Source organism: Calonectris borealis, chromosome 4 (genome assembly GCF_964195595.1).
Source record: "Calonectris borealis chromosome 4, bCalBor7.hap1.2, whole genome shotgun sequence".
In the NCBI taxonomy this organism is placed as follows: Eukaryota; Metazoa; Chordata; class Aves; order Procellariiformes; family Procellariidae; genus Calonectris; species Calonectris borealis.
Window position 1 is genome coordinate 59,065,309 of NC_134315.1, and position 22,058 is coordinate 59,087,366.

The 22,058-nt window shown below is 38.6% G+C and overlaps 1 protein-coding gene across 1 annotated transcript in view; it reads right to left on the bottom strand.

Annotated features, from left to right (window-relative positions):
• The window catches only part of COL25A1 (collagen type XXV alpha 1 chain), a 322,972-nt gene that overhangs the window by 36,278 nt on the left and 264,636 nt on the right, over positions 1 to 22,058 (bottom strand). Inside the window, exons 16-20 of the mRNA XM_075149759.1 lie at positions 17,916 to 17,948; positions 17,716 to 17,751; positions 13,759 to 13,803; positions 878 to 940; positions 83 to 151 (exon numbers count right to left, since the gene is read on the bottom strand). Coding sequence (XP_075005860.1) covers positions 83 to 151; positions 878 to 940; positions 13,759 to 13,803; positions 17,716 to 17,751; positions 17,916 to 17,948 — 246 coding nt within the window. The remainder of the gene's footprint in view (positions 1 to 82; positions 152 to 877; positions 941 to 13,758; positions 13,804 to 17,715; positions 17,752 to 17,915; positions 17,949 to 22,058) is intronic.

The following is a 22,058-nucleotide window of genomic DNA, read 5'->3' on the forward strand; positions in this document are numbered from 1 at the left end:
TTTTGTTCTATTTTTCAGCAGGAAAAGATGTGTTCATAGGTGTAAAGCTAACAAAACATTTCCAGTGTAAAATCACACTGACCTTTGGTCCAGGAACTCCTGGTTCACCTCGCTCACCCTTCCCAACAGGGCCTGCCTCTCCTCTGTCACCCTACAGATACACATATATCACAAAATATTGGGCAGTCTTCAGCACACCATCATCTCAGCACGACCAAAGAAATCCAGCCATCAGAAGAAAATATTTTCAAGTTCATCTATGACTTGTAATGGTTGGGGAACTCTCCCCTGAGTAAATACAGTCTTCTCGAAGGCAAAAGAAGAGGGCTTCAAAATGGAAATGGGATTTGTAAGGCATTTTTTTCCCTATTCTGAAAGGACTGGAATAAAGATTCCCAAACTATGAGACTGTTTGTAGGATTCATACTATTCTAACTTTGCCATACAGTGGCTAAAAAAAACCCATAGGAAGAAAGAAAAAACCACAGGTTTAGTGGATCTGTATTTTCAGAGTCTGGTGTGTAGTATCAAAGTTCTAATACCTGCACACACTTTAAAGCTTTTTTCCTAAAAAAACATGTACGAAAATATAGTTTATTCAGTCATGCATATTCTACCTCTTGAACAAATAACTTTTGGGATGCTAACATGAACAAAGGCAATGGATGAACTCAAGTTATGAATGGATCTAACATCTGCCTTCACATTGTTTGAGGGCATCAGTACAAAGACATATGTCATAGTACTGGTTCATGAACTATGACTTTCCACATTTTCCTCCATTAGTACAGCCTCAGTCTCTGCTATGTGCTGAGGAAGGGGAATTTGACATTGGGTCTAAGGGCTTTGCACCAGAGTGTTGGCCAGTTACCCTTACCTTTGTTCCTGGTAGCCCTGGCAACCCAGGTTCTCCTTGCGGACCAATGAAACCTGGTTCACCCTTTAAAAATACAATATGAGAGGAATGTTAGATTATTTATTTAGCAGTATGTAATTACAGTAACACAAGTTTCTTTTGGATAGCATTTTCCCTATATTGCTTACAGTTCTCTATCTATGATGCAACAGTTATATAGACGTACTTTTCATCATGGGTAACTTTCATCAGCATAAATTCTTGTAGCAAGCCATCACACAGCACATGAAATGCAAATGAAGCAAAAGGTGTCAAACATGGTTTTTATGAGGTTAAGGACTGTTAATATGCAACCTGGACTGAACATAATATACCAAACTAATATCAAAGCTAGTCTGAAGGCAAGAGGGGACTCCTGAGTGATTCCTAAATTTAAAAAGGGACAGTTCATTTCCGTCATGTGTTATGAGGTAGTTTTCTATTGCAGCATGTGAATAGATGGGCAGACAGGGTAAGGGTATGACAAAGCAATGACAAATGGAGAGGCCAGATGGTACTGTTTCAGTGTGTTTTCAAGGGAGGTACTTAGCTGCATCATCCCCAAAAAGGAGATCAAAAGCGACCTTCTTTCAAGGCAGAGACTCCCAGCACCATGGTACTCTCCCTCCTCATCTGACAATAAAATACTTCAGTTCTCTGCATCCAGACAACTTCTCTGGCTGTGAACAGCTGGGAAAGAGCCACAGCTCTCCTCATTCCCTCTCTGTACTGCCCCCTTACTGCCCATTCATTTGTACAAACACAACAGACAAATAGCAGGAATCGAGCTGAGTTGCAGCAGAAGCAGCATTAAGCAGGGGAATAAGGGCATATTTTATTACCTATCTCCATGCCTGAAAGGGGATAATAGAAGATTAATAAGCCATATGTTTTCCTTCACAAACTCTCCTGAACAAGGTTTCCTGCTATTTAATCTTGCATTTTTTTCACATAAATTTGAATCAAGAAGATGTACCCACAAGCTATTGTAAATTTTCAAACCAGTAGTATAACCAAATTAATAAAGATTTATTTATTAGCCTTTTAACAATATCCTGAACTTAATGACTAAAAATTACCCATCAAATGCCTCTTTAAATAGCTAAAAGAGAGATGAGTCATAATCCTGTATTGATATAATTACTGACAACGTATAGAGACAGTGAATATAAGCAGTTGGATATTTCTCTTCACCTCCATAGAAATACAGGTATGCTGCACAGGGCAAGCAAATTAGGAAGTATTCTTGCACATTCATCTGCGCTCTCATCAGCAATCCATCATTAACAGTTCAAAGCAAAGAAGGTCTCTAGCAAACCTATAACCAGAGAAATCTTTTGTGTGGCTATCAAGGGATATTGAGGGCCATAGCAAGTTCTCAGTGACCTCAATTTAGATTATAAAAAAAACCCAACAAAATAATGAGTTTTCTCACATGAAGTTCCAGCTGGCCATGGTTCAGAATATGATAACAATGGAATAAACTAAGACAACATGTCACAAAAAAGAAGCATGTTTTTTTGCTGTCATAGGAAAATAACCTTACAGTTTATGTAAGTCTTTGTATCAGTGCCCATCAGTAAGAGTAACATAAGGTTGTCATTGCAGATGGAAGCACTTTAATGTCGGTAAATGAAGAAAATGCAGCTTCAATCATTTATTCTAGAACGAGAAGGTACTCAGTAGCCCTAGATTGTTTTAATACTGACTTTACCAGGGCTAATTTCTTGGCCTAAAGAGACAATAGCTTTGCAATAGCTAGTGGAATTGATAATGGCTTAATTAGCATAAGTAGAATACAAATCTTATATGACCCAGAGCTTTACAACATTTTCAAATGTGGAGTGGAAGAAGTGGTGTGTGAGTAGAGACTCAGAACTGACTGGCCAAGTAGCAGCTCTGCTGAGAAAGACGTGGCAGTTATGGTGGATGCCAAGTCGAACGTGATCCAACAGTGTATTCTTATCACACATGAAACAAACTGCAGTAGTTAAGACCTGGCTACATTAAGAAAAACATGCAACTCTCCCTCTATCTAGGGCTAGTGAGGCTAAGCAGATTAAAAGATCTGATTTGCCATCTGAACAAAGCTTCTAAGTAAAAAGACAATATGTCTGGATAATTTGAAATTAAGCCGTGTCCTCTCTAATATTTCAAATCTCTTGAGTGTAACCACAGCATAAGGCATTATCTAAAATGCTCGTTGGGTATACTTCTGCACCATTCACAGTGAGTGGAGGTAACAACTGTTTCAGGTTTGTCTCCGGCATTTCTATCTCAGTTACTCAGAAGAGAAACATTTACATGAGAAGCAATGCCCAGTCCTCGTACCTACTGTATCCTGCAATTATATTCTGCAAATATTGCTGGCTTCCTGCTTTATGTTATCCTTTATGCCACTCAGATAGCAAAAAAAGAAATGAGAATCTATCAAAATCAGCACTGCCAATGATGTGTGAAATGTAAAGAAAACAGTTCCTTTCATAAGGCATGCTGACATCCTTGTTATGCAAAGGCAAGGGAGAGACCATTCGTATTAGTCCATCACACAAACATGATGCCAGAGCCATAGAGAAATGAGGTTAGGAAATCAAGGACTAAGGGTTTTAGTTTTTGTTTTAAATATATGACATCTATGATTTAGCTAGCACATAGCTGCAGGAAAGCAAGAGTAAAGGTTTGCTTTGGGACTGCACTTTGATTTGACAACATTGTAGCTCTGGGATTCACTGAAGCATCTCCTGATCTTAAGTTTCTTGCTTAAATGAGCTCAGAATTTGTTCCAAACTACCGTGAAATGCTGAGAGGAACACAAGGAATCAAAGTAACCAAGATTTATAATACTTTTCTAAACATATCGCTACAACTTCTTACAATAAAAACAAAGTTATATCTAGTAAGAATCTACCACAAGCTTCTTTGCCTGCTAAAGCAGGGCAGGGAACACAAAATCTGGAAAGAGGAGTTCAACAGGTAGGTTTTGAAAGAAGAGTAAGGAACTCCTGCATTCGAAATACTGTTTGGCAGCTGTATAGAAAGCCATCATCAAGTGATGACTCTTTGTGCATTTTAGTTTAACCCTTTGGCACAGTTATGAAATCACTGCTAGAAACCACCACATTGCACAGGAAGTCAAGACAAAGTCCAGCGTTTGAACTTCATCTACTGTTAGGGCTTGGAGCACTTTGTATCATTTGACACAGGCAACTTGGTATTAAAAAAGAATCAACAAGCTTATGAATTGCTTCCAGTTTATGGAGTGATTTGTTATCTTTTTAAGAATAATTTTTAATGACTTGATATGTTAATATTTTCAGAGACTAAGAGACTACCTCTACACGTGCTCATTTTCACCCTCAGCTGTTCATCAACTGTAGAAATACTAGTGGGTCAGACAGCAAATGATATAATACTATTCACAAATCTTGTTAATGTTCATTTTCACCTCTTATCATAAAATGTCTAAAACAGAAAAAACCATGGCCTATAATGGCATGCTGTACACCTAGCATAATGTGAGCTCCATCAGAATTTAATAGTAAAAAAGCCACCTTGTAATTTACTTCAGAGGATAGTCAAATTTTTATGAGGATTATTATCTAGACATATTCATAACTGGTTTCCATGATGATCAAAGCTTTTATGGGCTGAGGCAGAGGCTAACTTTGATATCGGAGGTTATCTCTAAGACACACTTCGCTGTCACTGTCTTCTTGTAACTTTTATAGAACCTGTAATTGCTTTGGAAAGTCCAAAACTTGGACTTTCACTTTAAAAAGTGCAACAGTTGAAATCCCACTTGCAATGCTGATTACTGTTTTAAACACCACTAATTTGGCACATGTTTATTAACACTGTAGTTCTAATACTATACTCAGAATTAGCCTTCATTACACAGCCGAGACACACAGCAACACAGTTATTGAAACTTGGTTCTCACGGACAGGCCTAGTCCACTTCCAGTGCCTGAAATACACAGCTCCGTGCTGATACGAGCAATCAGTAGAGAACAGCAGTTGTTGGATACACTGTTTTCCCACAGAAGGCTCTTCCTTCTATAATTATTCTTGTAATGAATATAATACACATTTTCCCATCCAGATCAATGTTTGCCCGAAAAGAAAACCTGTGCTGCAGAAAAGTGCCCAAACCATCAGCTTTTCTATAACAACGAAATAAATTCACTTCCATTTCTGAAATTACAGAAGCTATCCTACTTTGGTAAATAAAAATATTTGAACTTACTGATAAAATATTTTTAAACACATAAGCCAGTTATTCCCTTTACAGATATAAACTGTGAAAGAGCTCTTAAATTTTTTTTTTTTTAATTCTCATGGCCACCTTACTATTTTCCTTCTACATGAGATTACTGCATTATTTTCTCTATGTTACAGAAATGAGACTAGACCAACCTTTAGACCATGAATTTTCAAGGAACAATGTCATTTCAATCCTTATCCTTATCTAGTGCTATACACTAGAACTAGCCAGAGAAGCTTAAATGTCAAACTCTCATCTTTATTTCATAGTTCATTGGTCCTGAAATGTCTCATTCAGTGTCTGCCGCAGTGCTGGGACCACGGCACTTCTGCGCCTCCAGGGCTGACTGCCAGGTCTGCCACGGAGCCAGGACACACGCACCTTTCCCTGGCGCTCACTTGCAAGTCCGAACGTGCCAAGGCCAGGACTCCCGCCTGCACACCTCTGGATGGCAAACCACCTCAAAGCATCCAGAATTTCTGTGGAGGATTCTGGTAATGGGTCCATGCCACAGTTTCCATACACGGAAAACCTAGCTGTGTGGGCTGGAAGAGAACCCCGACATGCTCCAACATGCAACTTGGGGGCAGGCTCGGAGCTCCCAAACTCCTACCTGTAGGTCTCGCGGTCCTCCAAACACTGCCCGCATCCGGCATGGGGCAGCCTGCAAAATCCTCAAAAACCACAATCCCTGGGAAAGCCCAAGGTGTCCTTTCTGACAAGCACTGACATGGAAGGGTCCTCATTTTAATCACTTCAAGAGACCAAGGTATGCTTGTCTTAAATGTTACCCTGACTCACTCATAGGCGTATTTAAGACAAAACCAGCATGAAGCCCTCTCCTTGCCTAACACTACTGAAAGAATCCTGCAACGGTGGAGATATATAGAACAAGAGGTAGAAAACCACCCCAAAACCCAGATGCAAGTCAATCTGGAGAACAGCTCTGAAGTTATAATAAATTGGATTTGGTTCACTGGTGCCTGTGTCGATTTTCCAGAAATTGCCATCTGCTGCCCTCAGACTTTGTTTCCGAGATTGCTCTCTAACCAAAATACTGCAACTTTTCCACTCTGGAGAGGAGTGAGGGCCAAATTCTCAGGAGTCTGGAACAGAGCAGTCCCGGGCATTTGATGAAGCTGTACTTGCTCGTGCCCTGCCTGCGTCTGTGGCACTCAGTTCAAGTGAAGCGATTTCTCAGAAACTCAGCCGGCCTTAGACTATAAAAGTCAGAGAGAACAGCACCTTATACTTTCTCACTGTGAAGGGCATTAAAAGGACTTTATATATAGCCTGATGTCCATGGGAATTTTGCTCTCGGGAGGACTACAGTATTCAGCTCATAAGAAGGAAATGAGCAAGGCAAAAGGAAATCTGATAAAAAAAACTAACCCCATTTTATAAGGTCTTTGTTAAGGCTTTTCATACCAGTTCAGAATTGGCTCCAGATATGGCCAGTTAAAACAGGCTGTCTGCCTCACTCATCGCATTTGAAACAATATCTTTGCTCCCTAATCAGACTCTAAACTTAGAAAAACAATTCTGGTTTAGAATTTCCCAATGCGTGTTTAGCCTTTACGATTCTTTTAGCATTAAAGCAGTAAAAGGTACTACCTTACAACCTGGCTAAAACCCTGAAGCTTCACAACTAGCCCTACTTTGTATGACATTTATTGCTTTTTAGTAAGCCTAATTTTCTCATCACTTTTAAGCTCTGCCTGCTTAGAAGGTATGCTGCTTTGGAAGGGTGCTAACAGAGCCAGTAATAATTCTGATTAATTCTGCATGCATTAGTCATATCAAGGACTTCTAACTTCAGGGCTAATTATAATTCAAGTCAGCGTGGTACCTACTTTGGGGGATTAGAATAAAAACAACTTGTTGTAATGAGCGCCTCGTTTTTAATTCTTTGCAGTGACCAAACTGCTAAATTATTAACACTCTGGCCCCAAATTGTTTCTTTTAGAAAACAGTTAGATGACAAATTTAAGGAATTTTTGTTGCTACTCTGAAGAGAACTTTATTGCATGCACTCATTTCTGACCATCTAAAATTGTGTATTTGAGGCACAGAAATACTTTCAGATTACTGATGTCAGGTTTTCTTTGCAGATGACAAAATACTTGATTTCTGAATTGAACAGAATATCGGACTCTCAGATTACTCAATTGTGTTCAAAATTTGGATTTGGATCGATTTTTTTTTAATAAAGAAAAATTATACTATGCTATAAACCAGATGCTGTAGAATAGATCCTTATAGGCTCAGTCTTCCAACTAGTAATAGCTTTAGAGGAAGCTACATCCTGTGTTTCAGTTACTTATGTTTTAGCCTTTTCCAGGAAAGAAAATGAGAGCTTTCATGATTTGGAGGATATAGTTTCTGACGGATTCATAAGAACTGCTTATATCTCGAAGAACACCCCAGTAAACACTCCTGACACGTGCATAACATCCAATGTTAATGATGATTTCATTTTCTGGCCTTGATTCTCAAAATTAAGTCCGGGAAATTACATGCCTACCCTATGCAAGTGATTACTGCCATAGCATATGGAAACCAGACAGCTAGGAATGAATGAACAAGGCTAAATATGTAACTACATACATACAGATACATGTTTGTATACATACTTCCACTCTGGAAACTGAATACTGAAAATTACTTGCACAGTTGTATAATTTTTTTTGTTTTATCTTTTTTACCTACCCATGCATAGAGCTACTTCTGAAAACTAGCCCTCCACATGCAGGTACTAAGTCCTATTTTTTAGATCAGTTCCCATTTTCACCCAGAACATGCATCATTATAGTCTACTTTTCAGTATTTGACCTATACTACACTGCACATTTTCCTCTACTCGGACAGATGACCCATTCCTAAGAACGCTATATGTGACTGATGGAAGGTTGGAAATTAGTTCACTCTTGACTGTTTCAAAATATATATCAGCTAAGGCAAGTGCTTATCAGGGAGAAACATAAGTTTCTATAAAGCAGGGTTTGAAGCTGAATTCCCACACTTTTCAATTGCTGCAATTAACATGTTCTGCACATCTTTGTATCCAGGATTCGGAGATGCCTGTCACAAGGTCAGCTGGTCCCTTCCAGCTCCTGCGTTCAGGCTAGAAAGAGTTATGCATAGAGTGACCTATACGATAAAGATGAACTGAAGCCTGGGCAAGAATATCTGAGTCCTGGAAAAAATGGAAAGAGAGATATAGGCCCTGCAGGTTTCCTGGTAACAGTCACTAACAAGGAAGAAAAACGGGAAGAAGAATGGAAATATGGAAAAGGAAAAATGCATTAGTAAAATGTGCTCAGCCTTCCTAAGAACTCCTGGGGGAAAAGGGGAGTTTGAAGAACTCTCCTGTAGGTGGTGAATGTCGTTGACTCCAAAATGAACTGCTTGGAACTACCATTTACTTCAGATTTCCTTTCATTTTGCTACCGGATGACAGGAGCAACATTGTAACACGTGAGCTTCAACAACAGTCGCTTTCTTTTCTAACAGACTTTAAATAGGAGACTAACTTCTATCCAGCATCCAGCTTGAAAATTCTGCCTCTCATTTTCTCTGAAAGTTTTCTTCTGTAACAGAACTCACTGGATAAAAGGAGTATGAACTCTTCTAGAGCTAAAAAAATAAGTTCTGTGGAGCAGCAATTGTTTCAGTCTTTGCATGGAATTAGGAAAGTCACAGGATAAGATCTTTGAGTATGAAAAGAAAAAAAGAAATTTAAGTACAGAACAGAAGAAAGTTAGAACTGCTTTTGCTTTCACAAAAAGAAAAGAAAAAAAAAACATGATTCAAATTCCCGTATCCTTATCCAGGTTATTCTGAAACCTTGCTCAGTCCTAGGGAAGTCAATCCAAAATTGTACAAAACGATACAAGATGCTGCATGGAGGCAAGTCCATTGAATCAGCCAGTTCCACCAGATTTGAAAACACAGAAAACTTTCCCTACCTCCCAAAAGCAGAAGGGCTAAGCAGTCTTTCTTTTCTCATGCCAAATCATTCAAGAGCAGTTTTCTTGAATACGATAGAATAAAAGCATAGTTGCACTCACAAGCTTTGTTTCAGTATTTGTTTTAAAAACAGAGGGAGAAACGCCAGAAATGCTAAAGAAAAGCCAGATCCTGCAAAAAGTGCTGCTACTGAGAAGAGGCTTGTGTTCCGTGATGGCTTCCCTGCAGTGATGAAGTTGAGGACTGTACTGCCCAAATGCCAGAAAATGCAACACAGTGGATTTGAGAGATGTCTGACATTACAATGAATAAGGGTATGCATGATTTCCATTACAGTAAGTGAGTGCTGCTTTGTACGTATCATCCCATAAAAGTTATGAGATAAAACAGATATATGAAGTTTGTGTTTCATAGAAGGTATTCTGCGTCTGCTTGGCGTCAGTTGGGGGATATCAGAGCGATGAGTTAATATTCTGTGTTTAGGTGCCTTACTCGCTTCCCGAGTGACACGGTGGAACACATTCAGGGGCTCATTAAGTTTCCAGCCATTCCTAAACAGCAACAGGTGCTTGAGAAACGTTTCTCCAGCATGTCACAGACAGCTTCATCACTGTCTTGGAAATAACTGACTGCGCTTGTGTTTCCTCCATGGCACCAACTGACAATGAGGAGAGAATGAAAAAGACCAGGAAGAACTCCCAAAACATCCACATATGCATAGTGAATGGGTCTAGAAAAGTAGGTAATAAAAGACCCTGCTGCATACTCTGAATTCAGATATGATACTTGCATGTCTGTCCAATGTTGCTGTTCATTTAGACTCCAGTATCACATTCAACCAAACTCTAACAGGTTCCCAGGAACATTGATTAATTAATTGAAATGTCATTATAGGAAGCTGAAACTTTGTCAGTGATTAGTATTTATTAATCCTTTAAGTAGTTTGGCTATATGTTCAAGCGTACTGGACTGGATGCCTTGGGAAGCTTCTTCAACCATGGGAAGAAAGATGAGATGTAGTTGGAAAGAAATGTCCACTGCCTGCTATGGCATTTATGTTTTCACAGGCTGGTTTAGCATTTGTAAAGAGTGCTATGTATGTGCACAGTTACCTACAACATTTCATAATACAGCCTGTGGAGAGATTCATTCACAAGAAAGCAATTTTGTAGTTCAACTAACAGATTTAAAGAAAAGGAGACTTCAATTTCTTACACGATAGCCAAAGGGTAAATATTTAAGACTAGAAGAACTACATTCAAGAGTTTCCTATGCGTAGAATATCTCTGTATCTTGATCTTCTTTTCTTTACATGGAAGTACTAGAAGATACTAAAGGAAATTAGGCAACATGGAGTCTTCTCTTGCCTCTTTCTTCTCATCTGTCTCAAAGATGCCCGTACGTATCAGTCCATCAACATCCAACAATTTCAAAGCTCTTTAGAACATAAAAGCTCTGTAAACGTGATCCTCAGACAACTAGTCCGTTCATTTGAAATCACCTGCGTTATTTGAGTTACTGTATATCAAAAGGATATGAATTTTTGCTATTTATTTATCTAATTTCCAGAAAATATATTGTTCCCATTCCTTGACTACTTGGCCGGTTGAACACAGGTTTAAACTATATCCATTCATCTACAGAAATTAATGCACTTCAGATGCACTTGCCACCTAGGGCTAACCTTTCAAACCTGCTTGGGAAATGTGTTTTACCAATAACTCAGGGCAAAAGCCAGAAAACAAATAGAAAACATGTTAATTTCTACAACATCATAGGAAAACACAAATTTGGAGAACATTCTGTAATTCTGATTATATAAGACTGAAGAAAGATCAAAAAGTGCAGTAAGAACCCTAAACCTTTTTAGCTGCAAGGGACGTCAGCAGAAATTTTTGTAGAAATCACTTGAGTGTGCATGTGCATGCCTGCATAACGTAACAGAAACTGAAGAGAACAATACCACAGAAAACCAGAATAGTATCAAAATAATATCAGCAATACAACAATATTTAGTTTTTCTACTGGGAAAGAGATTAAATGGCCGCTAGCCCCTGCTAGCACTTTGCTTGAGTTGCCAGATATCCATCTCACAAAGTTTGGGAATAGCCTGCAAAATCCCTGCTGACAGCTACTGTGCTGGCACGCAAATGCACGAGAACTCTGTAATCCATTTAAGTGTTAGGAAAAACTTCCCTTATGGAAACTTCTTATATGTTGTAACAAGTTCCTAGGTGTTCTAATGACATTGTGCGAGGTTTGTACCACGACTGTTGCATTATGCCACTGCTGCATATCACTATTAAGGTAGAATAGCTAAGACATATCTTAGAGAGTTTTATAAAGTCCTGAAGGGAACAGACCTCAGAAGCCCTGAAAAAAAATGTAACAAACAACAAGGAACAATCAGGAAAAAAAAAAAGTCATTGCTCCAAATAAGATTCCTTTCAATTTTGTGCGGTAACACCATGATAGCACCAACAGACTGCAAGTCCAGACAATTAGATTTCCTCCATGCTCAGGTTTCTCATCCAGTCACTGTTATTTCAAAGTAGCTTTCAATCAACACCAGTTCACTGGAAATTTGTTTCTGCATAAGATATCACTGAGGTAGTTCTTGGAAATTGATGAGATGACTTTACCATGGTGATACCTAAATCTTTGCTAAAACAGAGAGTGAGAAAAGGGGCTAAACTACTGTTTTTAATTTGCTGATGAGTGCCCCTATTCATAACTCCAGCCATTCTCTGGTTTCTGCTACCACTTCTCATGCCACAGACATAGTCTCTGCGACAGAAAAATCTAGGCTTTTTTCTACGGACTCCTCAATTAAACAGACTTTACAAATGCCTTGAATCAAACAGCACCCATCCTGCAAGTCTGATGTGACCAGATCTGCTTTGCTCTCTCCTATGAACTTTCTGCTAGCTTGCTTGTCACCATCTAGGGTGCACCTAGCCACCTCAATGCAGAATTGCAGTAGATGGGATTTCCTCACTGAACCACCACTAGTCTCCCTCTGGCCTAGATTTTTAACAAAGCTAGCATTCTCCTAAAGGATTAATATTTGACCAAATTACTCCATTTCAGTCTGCAGGCAACTATACTGTTTTTCCACTGTATCCACTGAATTCTGAAACAAATTTTCACTGGGCAAAACTCCCACATTCATCCATTTTTCACTTCACATTTTGTCTTTCTGGTGAATCTGAAAGCTGCCTTTCTGAGCCATTCTTACCACCAACGAATAAAGCTTAACAGCAATAATTTTCCCAGCACAGAGACTCAGATTTAGACTTTTTAATTTATTTGCTGATGATATGCATGGACATGCATGATCTACATGAACATAGAATCCCCAAAGACCAGCCGTAACCCCACGTGGTTTTGGCAAGTGCCCCCAGGCACTGACCTCCAGCTGAGCTACCTCTTTGCTCACTATTTAGAGTAAACAGAACAAGGATTGCTGTCAAAGTAAAAATACAGTTCCATCACACAAAGGACTCTGCTCCTACATGATCTTCTAGTCAATATAGGGTTCATTCTCGCAGAAAATGAACAGCCTCCCTGGGAACTATATTTTCAGGTATTACAACATCCAAGCTTTAATATGCACGTTCAATTCTTCCCATAATTCACTAGAAACACAGAAGGGACATTATGCTCGAATGCTGTGGCAATTCACAAGTCCATTGAGAAAACCACTGCAAATGTTACATTCCATGAGATAAATCCTGAATCCTACCAAAATGGACAAGAGTCCATTAAGCCTCTGGCTTATCCCCCTTGTTATTGGAGAAATGATATAAACTATCTCCTGAGGTATGCATAGGCCCATGCTGGAATGCAAAAAAGGAAAAGTTTTAAAGAGATTTTGTTCTCTGAAAGAACGGTCTTTGCCACGAAGGAGAAGCAACCACTCTAGTCTGCACTCACTCAGGATATGTGAATCCACTCTCTTTGTGCAGCATTATACAGTTACAGCTCAAACTCTGCAAGTGTCTGCAACTCCCAATGCAACCACTTATGCTAGAACTAAACCAACCACATGTCTTTTGTATCAACTTACCTAAAGATCCCAGACAAACCGGAAGCCAGGGACTAAACCAGGTATTAGGTCAGGGACTGTAGCTAATACCGAATAGAATCTTATTAAAATATTTTGACTTGTCAGTGGAAATCACTGTTGTGTAATGGAGCACAGAGTATTTTTGTCGACAGAGCCAGTTCTCCACAGCCTGTGTATAATTAATGCAGTTCTCTGGCTGGAGGCTTGGTAAATTCAGTAGACTGTTGCTACTGGAAAGCACCCATCAAAGTGGAAACCAAGTAAAACTTTGATGACAAGCCTCTTCCATTAAATAAAAATATAAAAAGCTACTATATTAAATTATTTTTTAAAAGCACGAGAATGCAATGTTCTACTTCACATTTTAATGTAAGATATACTGTTTGCTTACTCATAGACACTTATCCATTTTCCATGTGAAACCTTCCTGTGACAATCCCCAGTTCAATACCAGAGACTCAGGAGATACAGCACAAGCACAGTAAGTCCATTTTAGCCACATACTTGCAGTCCCCCCCTCTCTGTGGTGTCCCCCCAGTACAACAGACTACAGTTTATTTACCTTTATCCCAGGGAGTCCAGGAAGCCCAGGAAGACCTGGTTCACCCTAGACGGGAAAATTACATAATATTACAGACATTATTCAGTTATGGTCACTATCCAGTGAACAGCTCTGTATATTCTGCAGCAAGATAAAAGAGCATAGATGACTGCTAGTCAGTTCAAGCAGGACTGATACTTTCAAAATGAGTGACTTAAATGTCACTTAAATTAGTAAGAGTCATGTTAAGAACTTAAATATCTTCTGGGAACCTTGGATGTGAAGATGACACCCAGGTAGAAAATCCATATCAGGAAAGCCAAAAATGAATTCACATTAGCCTTCACCAAAAGAGAAGAAAACAAGCAGCACTGGTTGATTTTACACACTGCCATTTCAGTTCCATACTTACAACAGATGTTTAATTCTGTTCCATTTTCAACTCTCAACTAGATATTGTGCTGTGTAACCGTCTGATTTAGCTACAACGCAATTCAGAAGAGCTTGGTTTAAATTCTGCCATTCAAGCAGGACTGCCTAATTATAACTGGGCTGTCATTTATAGAGCTATCTGTAGCATCATTTCAGTGCTTGCTATTTATCTGTGAATATACGTGGTGTCATGAAGGATAGTGGGAATGTAACTTTCTATTGCTTTAACCAGAAATGCCTTGCTTATTTAAAATTGCAATAAAAAGACCTATAGTACTGATTTGCAAGGGTAATTTTGCAACAGGAATTGAAAACTGAATATATTCATTTTGAAATGAAGTTGATATTAGTCTAAGACAAGAATGACAACATTCTCACAAATGATCATTTTGAGATATCAGCTAAATGGAAAGATGTTATCTAGGGAAATAAAGATGATGAACAGAAAAAAAAAAGAGCAATAACATGTGAAAAAAACATTATTTTAAAGGCTGGAGATTTTATTTTAATACAGAGATGGATTCTAACTGGCACCTTGGATCTGAATATTCCCTGAACTTTCTGGAAGCTCAGGTCTGAACTCTTAAGCCAACTTTTACCTTTATAATGAGTTGAACTGTATTCCAGATTTTATACACTCCTGAGCTTTACAGAAATCCAGATTTCAACTCTGTGGTTTATACAGATTGTGCTATTAAAATATTTTATATATGTATGTAGAGACACACACTTACATACATTCATACACTCGCATATACACGTGTATAGATACACAAACATAAACACACCTTTACATAATATAGATCATCAGACTACAGTACCCAAATACCTTCTTTGAGGCAGTAGTATTAAATAGACTTGAAGCGCTAATAACAAAATTACATTCTGCCACAAACTGAAAAACACAATAGAGGGTCTGAAAATCACTTTACCAAATGGAGTGATTTTTAAATGTTATAGAAGGGTCTGATAACAGCTTCTTTGTCCATTTCAGTTACTCCAAAATTTTAACTGTTCCCATTTCCTAAAAGCACAGGAAAGATTCCAGTCTCAAAATATTAACTATAAAATGAGATGAAAGAGTAGGGGCTAGGATACCATTTTCAATAGACACTATTATTTCTTGGTCTGTTGCCTAACACTTTCCAAAGCAGAAAATGGGTTGTCACTCTTGCAAAAGAAGAATCTTTTAAAATGCCTCCATTGCACTGATTTCTGACAAATGCTAGCTCCAAAACCCTACTATGTCTTTTGGTTTCTTACCTGAGTAGCCGTACATACCACGCTGCTACCATGCCCTTTTCTCATCTAATTGTGGAAGCACTAAATTTCACTTCTAAGCACAGCATTTGAATAATTATAACTAATTATAAGTAATAATCTATTAGTATTGCTGCAGTAGGTCACTGTTTAGTCTGGGGAGAGAGCTAACCTCCATAGACCTACACATAACAAGCAGAAAGGCAGTTCAGGGTCACAGTAATCTAAAACAATTAAAATGCCCCTCAAAGATACATTAAACAATGTGAAACACAATGAAATCACTAATGCTTCATTAGAATTAGTATTGTAGATGAATGCATAATACTTTCTTTTCTGGACCTTTCCTGATACAAAAGATCTGAGTAGGATTTATGAGAAGAATGATTTTTAAAGAAATTAAGGCTGTATACTAACTCCATCTCATAACGCTCAGGTTGACAGGGCAGGTCGTTCTATCACCTCTGCAATATATATGGCACACAACAGCCTTGTCAGGCCATTGAAATACCGTCACATTTCATTTCATGTAAATAATATTCAGGTGAGCAGCTCAATATTTATCTGTCCTTAGAAGATGGATAAGGAATAACTGGAATAAGAGGAACAAGTAAAATATAAGGAAGGAGGGAAGACACAGGAAGGAAATAGGAATGGGACACAGTAGGGGGAAAAGTATTGAGATGACGTAGAGGGCAGAGACATGCTTCCAGTTGAAAAAAGGGTTCCTCACAATCTCTGGTGAGGTGAATGAGTCCCTGCTAAGCAGGAGGCAGAACTGCAGATACGGGGCACCTGGCTGGAGGAGGCACTCTGAATGAGCGCATTACAGGAGCCTATGGTTTGGGCTGGGGACACGAATGTGGCATACTGGAAGCTTGTGAGGTGAAGTGGAAAGAACACATCAAACCCCCTTTGGTGTGAACAACAAACTGAGACTATAGAAAGTCTGAACTGTGTACCTCTCACTTATCTATGTTACCTAAATGAGATCAAACCTGAATTCCTGGGGCCTGAGATCCCGGAGCCTGCTGATAAATCACTGCTAGTTTTGCCTCCATGGCAGCCAGCTAATGAGAGTATGAATCTCAACAGGCTCTTAAGTGCATTTTCTAGTTTATTAGCCAAGCGGACCATACACTGCAGAATGCACACACTGAATGATTCTGTGGATTAGATAGCTTTAAACTACTTTGATTACCTTTCCTAATTAAAACTGCATTTTACTAAAGAATTGCATTTGCAACCATAATAGTCCTTGTTTAGTCTGTTATAATTGATAACAGTTATAATTTCTCAAACAAAAAGACTTAACTTCTTATTTTATTTTATATGTGTTTTGGGGTTTTAGTCAAAAAAAGCCTCGAGTATTAGAAAATGATTGTACTGCCATTCACTATATAGAATTTTAGCTCTTGGTCTGTCTGGAATACCTGCTAGCTCAACTGGCAGCTGGACTCTGCTCCACTCAGGCAGCAGTGGGTAATTTTCAATGTTATAAGAGGCAAGAATGGTGCTGAAGGCTCCCGAGGGAAACCAAGTACTGCAAAGCAAAAATCTGGTTCCCTCATTGTCTCTTCTCTTTGCCCTTTCACCAGCTCTCCCAGCAGGACCTGCCTCCTACTCTCATGAAAGGCAGCTGAAGGCACAGCATTCACTGGGTTTGATGTACTATGGATTCAAAGAGGAAATTCCCCACCTTCAGAGGGCCTCGTGCAGCACAGAGTCATTACAGCTCCTGCTGGACCTTTACTTGCAAAAGCAGCCTCAGCTACGCAGCACCCAGGGCAGCATTAGCTGGTCTATGTCCTTCCAAACACGCCGCATGCCTCCAACAGTTCGATTCCCCTTACAGGTGTATGTGCAAGAGTTTCTAGTCAATATTTATTTTCTTCCTAATGAGATGTAATAATGTACCACAGTCTGAAGGTTAATATTCAGTCAAACGTGCAGGGTTAACCTGTGATCACTCAAGGAGCAGAGCCTGCCTTTGTTAGTCTCACCAGCTGCAGCTGGGTAAGCTTTCAATGCAAAAGTGCGCTGTGGCTAGAAGAGGAGGTAGGTAATTCTAATATTGCTTTTCATGCTGATTAGTATCATCATTCCTGTGCTTTTTTAAAATACAAAATGATCATACACCAAATGTGTACAGGCCTTGGGCTGTTAAATTGTACTGCCTTGGGATTATCCTAGTACGGATAAGTGCCACTGGTAACATCTGTGTAACATCATTTATCACAAATCCAACAGAGAGAAAAAGGAAAACTGAACATTTCCAACCAATACCTTTTGTCCAGGCCGTCCAGATTCACCAGGTTCACCCTAAAAGAAAAGAGATGAAAGACATGAGATCTGACAAAACGAATTAAAAATAGAGCTGGGGAAAACCATAACATTAATGGTACCTGAAATGTCCGTGACGCTACAAAGTAACACAGACCAACCACCCCTCTTCTCCCTGTACAACTGCTTTAAAATTAAATTACCTTAATTCCTGCAGCAGAAGAACCAGGGTCACCCTGATACAAAATCCACAAAAAATAATCACACTTATTAGGTATACAGTTTTTCAGGAAGCAGCTGTAACAGAACATGCAAGAATATAGCAAGATTATATAGCAAAATAACTATATAGCAAAATAACTATATAACAAGATTACCTGTTCTCTGTGCTGCTACATAGGAATTTACCCAATGAATTAAATCAGCGTGATGCAGAAAAGAAACAGTATTGTTTTCAAGACCGTGCAGACAGATTTAGTTTCACTCATCCAAACAGCATAACAGTTAACCTCAAATTTCACACCTAATAATGTAGATGCAGTAATTGCAGTTTTTGTATAAATGTACTTCATAAAGCCAGAAGATGGGACATACTTTGACATCTCTAAATTGCTGATATAGATTAAAAATATTTTACTGCCATTTACAAAGAATATGAGCCATCTTTTTGACCTAATTCTACAGATGGCAAGTGTCAGGTGTCAACTGACAACGCTTTTTGTGCTAATGAAGGTTAGCCTTGAAAAAAAGTGACCCATGTGTTTATCCCCATCAGAACAGTTCATAGCTCTATTTCCACAGCTCTTCAGCATATTTAAATTGATAGTTTAATACAGTTAAATGTTATACTTTATGGGATGAGAGAGCTATAGTAATTTATGTATTCAGGAAAGGTCTCTGTTCTGAGGAGGCATCTAGTATTCAAAAAAAATCGCCTGTGTTTTGCTAGATTGACTGGATTTGGTAGGCAGTGATATGCACAAGGGCAGAGGATCGGTGAGTGACCTGGCCAAGGAAGTTTTTAGCTCCCAGTTTTGTACAATTGTCACAGGATCCTTAAAATTCTTGTATACTCACTTGGCTGCACTTTTTTTCTCAAATGACATGCCAAACAAAAATTAAAAAAACTAAATTAATGAAAAGTTTGCTAGTCAAACTACATGCTGTTGAAGATGGCTAGAGTGCTTATATTTGAAGAACTGTCTCATTATTCGTTATTCAAAATAAATTTTGATTGTTCACTGAAAATAACAGGTTGCTACACAGTAGCAACTTCAAGCTTCCCAATAGCCTGCTAGTGATTTACATAGGTATCATAGGAGCCAGTACTGTAATCCACTTTGAAAATGTTTAAGCAGAGTATAAACGTTTAATATTCTTTGCATTAAAATACAAACAGGGGATACCCATTCCTGATGGTTCAGTGAAGCTGGAGGAAGCGTTCTGTGAATGCCATAGTTTCAAAGCTGGTTTGGGTATGGAGTCTTTTTGGTAATAGTCTCATAAAATTAAATGGTACCAGATAACATGCTCACTGCTCTTTGAAGAATAGGAATAGATTTCCTCTACACAGTTACTGCAACTTGCTCTTGTGTGAAGAAAAAACAAAAATCAGTTTTATGAAGGGTTGATTCATGTCCGGAAACCTGAGCTGCCTCATTTTGATAGACATGCGTGAGTGATACTGCTGATATCCCTTACAAGCATGTACAACTGCAAAGCCTCAAGGACTTTTTATAGCTATAAAGTGGCAAAGCAACTGGTAAGAGACATTCACCAGTTAAACATTTTAAAGGATAATCCTGGATATGGGGAAGAGAAGACACAAAGTATTTATAATCCACCTTCATGCAAGAATGAAAATTAATATGGGATTAAAGAAAAAATTATGGTACAGCATGTTCTCAGTTCTCTGATGAATCAGACAGTTTGGAAATGAAGAAACTTTAGCAGCGGAACATGCACACAGAAGGAAGATATTTGGTAGTTTCTAGGGACCAAGGCTACAGTAGAAGAGTAGAAGCAAGAACTCAAGTCTGGCATTGACACTGTCTTCAAAGTAGGACAATTCAACAAAGATAGTTGCTTTCTTAAGTCACAGGTCAAGAAGTAAGCACCCAAGTCCATATTTCTGAGAGCCACTAGGTACAGCAGTTCAGAAAACAAAGCTACATTAATTGCACAACCAGGAACCCATTCCTAAACCAAGTCAAACTGTTGTCATCTGATCTCTCTCACCATATAAAAGAAAATTTAGTATTTATCTCACAGAAACATTATTTAAGCTTTTAAAGAAATGTTTTTAAGTTTTGTGAACTATGAATTAAATCTCTTAAGCATATGTGTAGCATTATGGTCTAGTGCAATGGTCTCTGCATTTATTTACATAAAATTAAAGGCTTGTTTACTGAGCAGCAAGGTTTTGTACATGTATGTGGTTGAACACCTGAGAACTGAATTGACACTAGCCTTATCTCATCTCTGAACAATACATCTAGCTGCTCTCTTAAAAACGGTCTTTAAAAACTGAGCCTTAATAAGTCTTACACTCCCCCACAAGTGTTCAGCTGGTAAAAACTTTCAGTACTCATCTGGTAGTGAAGTTCCATAATGTAACACATGCCCCAAACTTTTCAGAGCTACCCAAATACAAGGCACAGGTTGTGTAGTAGGGAAAAAATATAGCAGAAGATATGTATAAGCATAATGCATCAATAAGGCTGTGAAATTTGCTGGAACTCGATTTCATCTGCTTCTTCTAAGACAATAGATGTTTTTTATGTTAACCTCCTGCCCAATAGAAAGCACCCAGTGAAAAACACAGACGGAATGTTATTGAGCTACTTTGTGAACAAGTTAATTAAATGTGGCTGTAATAGTCATTCTGAGTTCCTCTAACACTTATATGATTGCTGGGCAAATTCATGCTGGAATTATACATAATGATCATACAGCAAAAACTTTCCCCCTGTGCTGAAGAGCAGGAAAGAATACAATCCTTGTTAAGTAGTACAAAGGTAATGTAATGACACCAAGTTTAATGCTCACTCCTAAATTATCTGTCAAAAAACACCCTCCTAAGCTCCCTACAAGTGCTGTTTGCAGAGCTGTCTATCAGAAATGTTAAGCTGCAGCTCTCCTATATGATCTGGATCTTTTTTTCTGGGTGGCAGACTGTCTTGCAGGCAGGGAAAATAGAGGAAAAATAATGAAAGTCTACTAAGTTACAGTTCTGCTCACTTTGTTGTAAAAATTCATGCAGTGTATTCTAGCCTGTTACAGTTAAAGCAATGCACTCCACACAAACAGCATATATTCCCATGTCACCACCCCACCTCTAAAACTTATATGAAACCTGGAAGGGATGGGAGACTTCTGTATTACCAAGTTTAACAAGTTTATTGAAATTTCTTCATATACAGCAATATAAGAAGTCTCGGGATGACCTACACTTTCCACAAGTTGATCCCAACTAGACTGCCAAACTGTTGAAAGCTCACACAGAAATATTTAAAACATTATACTTGGGCAGAAAGGATTTCTCATTGAAAGAGAGAGAGAACTTTTTCTTTCCCTGAACAAGATCCCAAGCAGGGCGATGTGCGCACTGGGGACCACAGTGCAGTATGGGCATTCGAGTGGATGCAAGCTCGCTCTAACAGTTGATAAAGTAGAAAAGTAACAAGTGAAGCTGCACTAGGCTTCCCAGAGAGATTATTAACTTGCCATTTACTTGTTGCAGGACTATCTAGCTGAACAACAAACTCATACTTGCTAAAAGATTATATTCTTGACTCACATAACAGTGGATCAAGATGATGTTACTGGCATACATTGTGTAAGTAACTAAATAAGGTTCTTAAGACTTTCATCTGGGTTAATAAGCATGACTGCAGATGAAGTATTATTTAAATGAACTCTGGGAATCAAATAACTTGACTATTCTTAAATCTAATGTCTATTTTTAACTGCTGATTTTAGAATATGCTCCATAAAATCCTTGTGTTCTTGAAAGCATAGCTTTACTGTACCCAAATGATAGGACCTGAGAGATTTGCATACATTCCTTACCAGCTTGATAAATCCGTCACAAATTTCTCTTTGTACTAAACTGGTGGGAGTTGGTTAAGCAATTACACATATAGGGGTACAAGAAGAAATTTTTATGCTTCTGCCCAAATGTAGTCATTAAAATGAATGTTTTTAGAAGCATATGAGGGCCAAAATGAGGGCCAAAGTGAGGGCCAAAAGAGATTATTATGACTGACCCTTCTTCCTGCGCAGGCTTTGCTCTGACTGCTAAAGACTATGACTTGTGTAAGTAAAGCACATTTAAAAACTCAAGT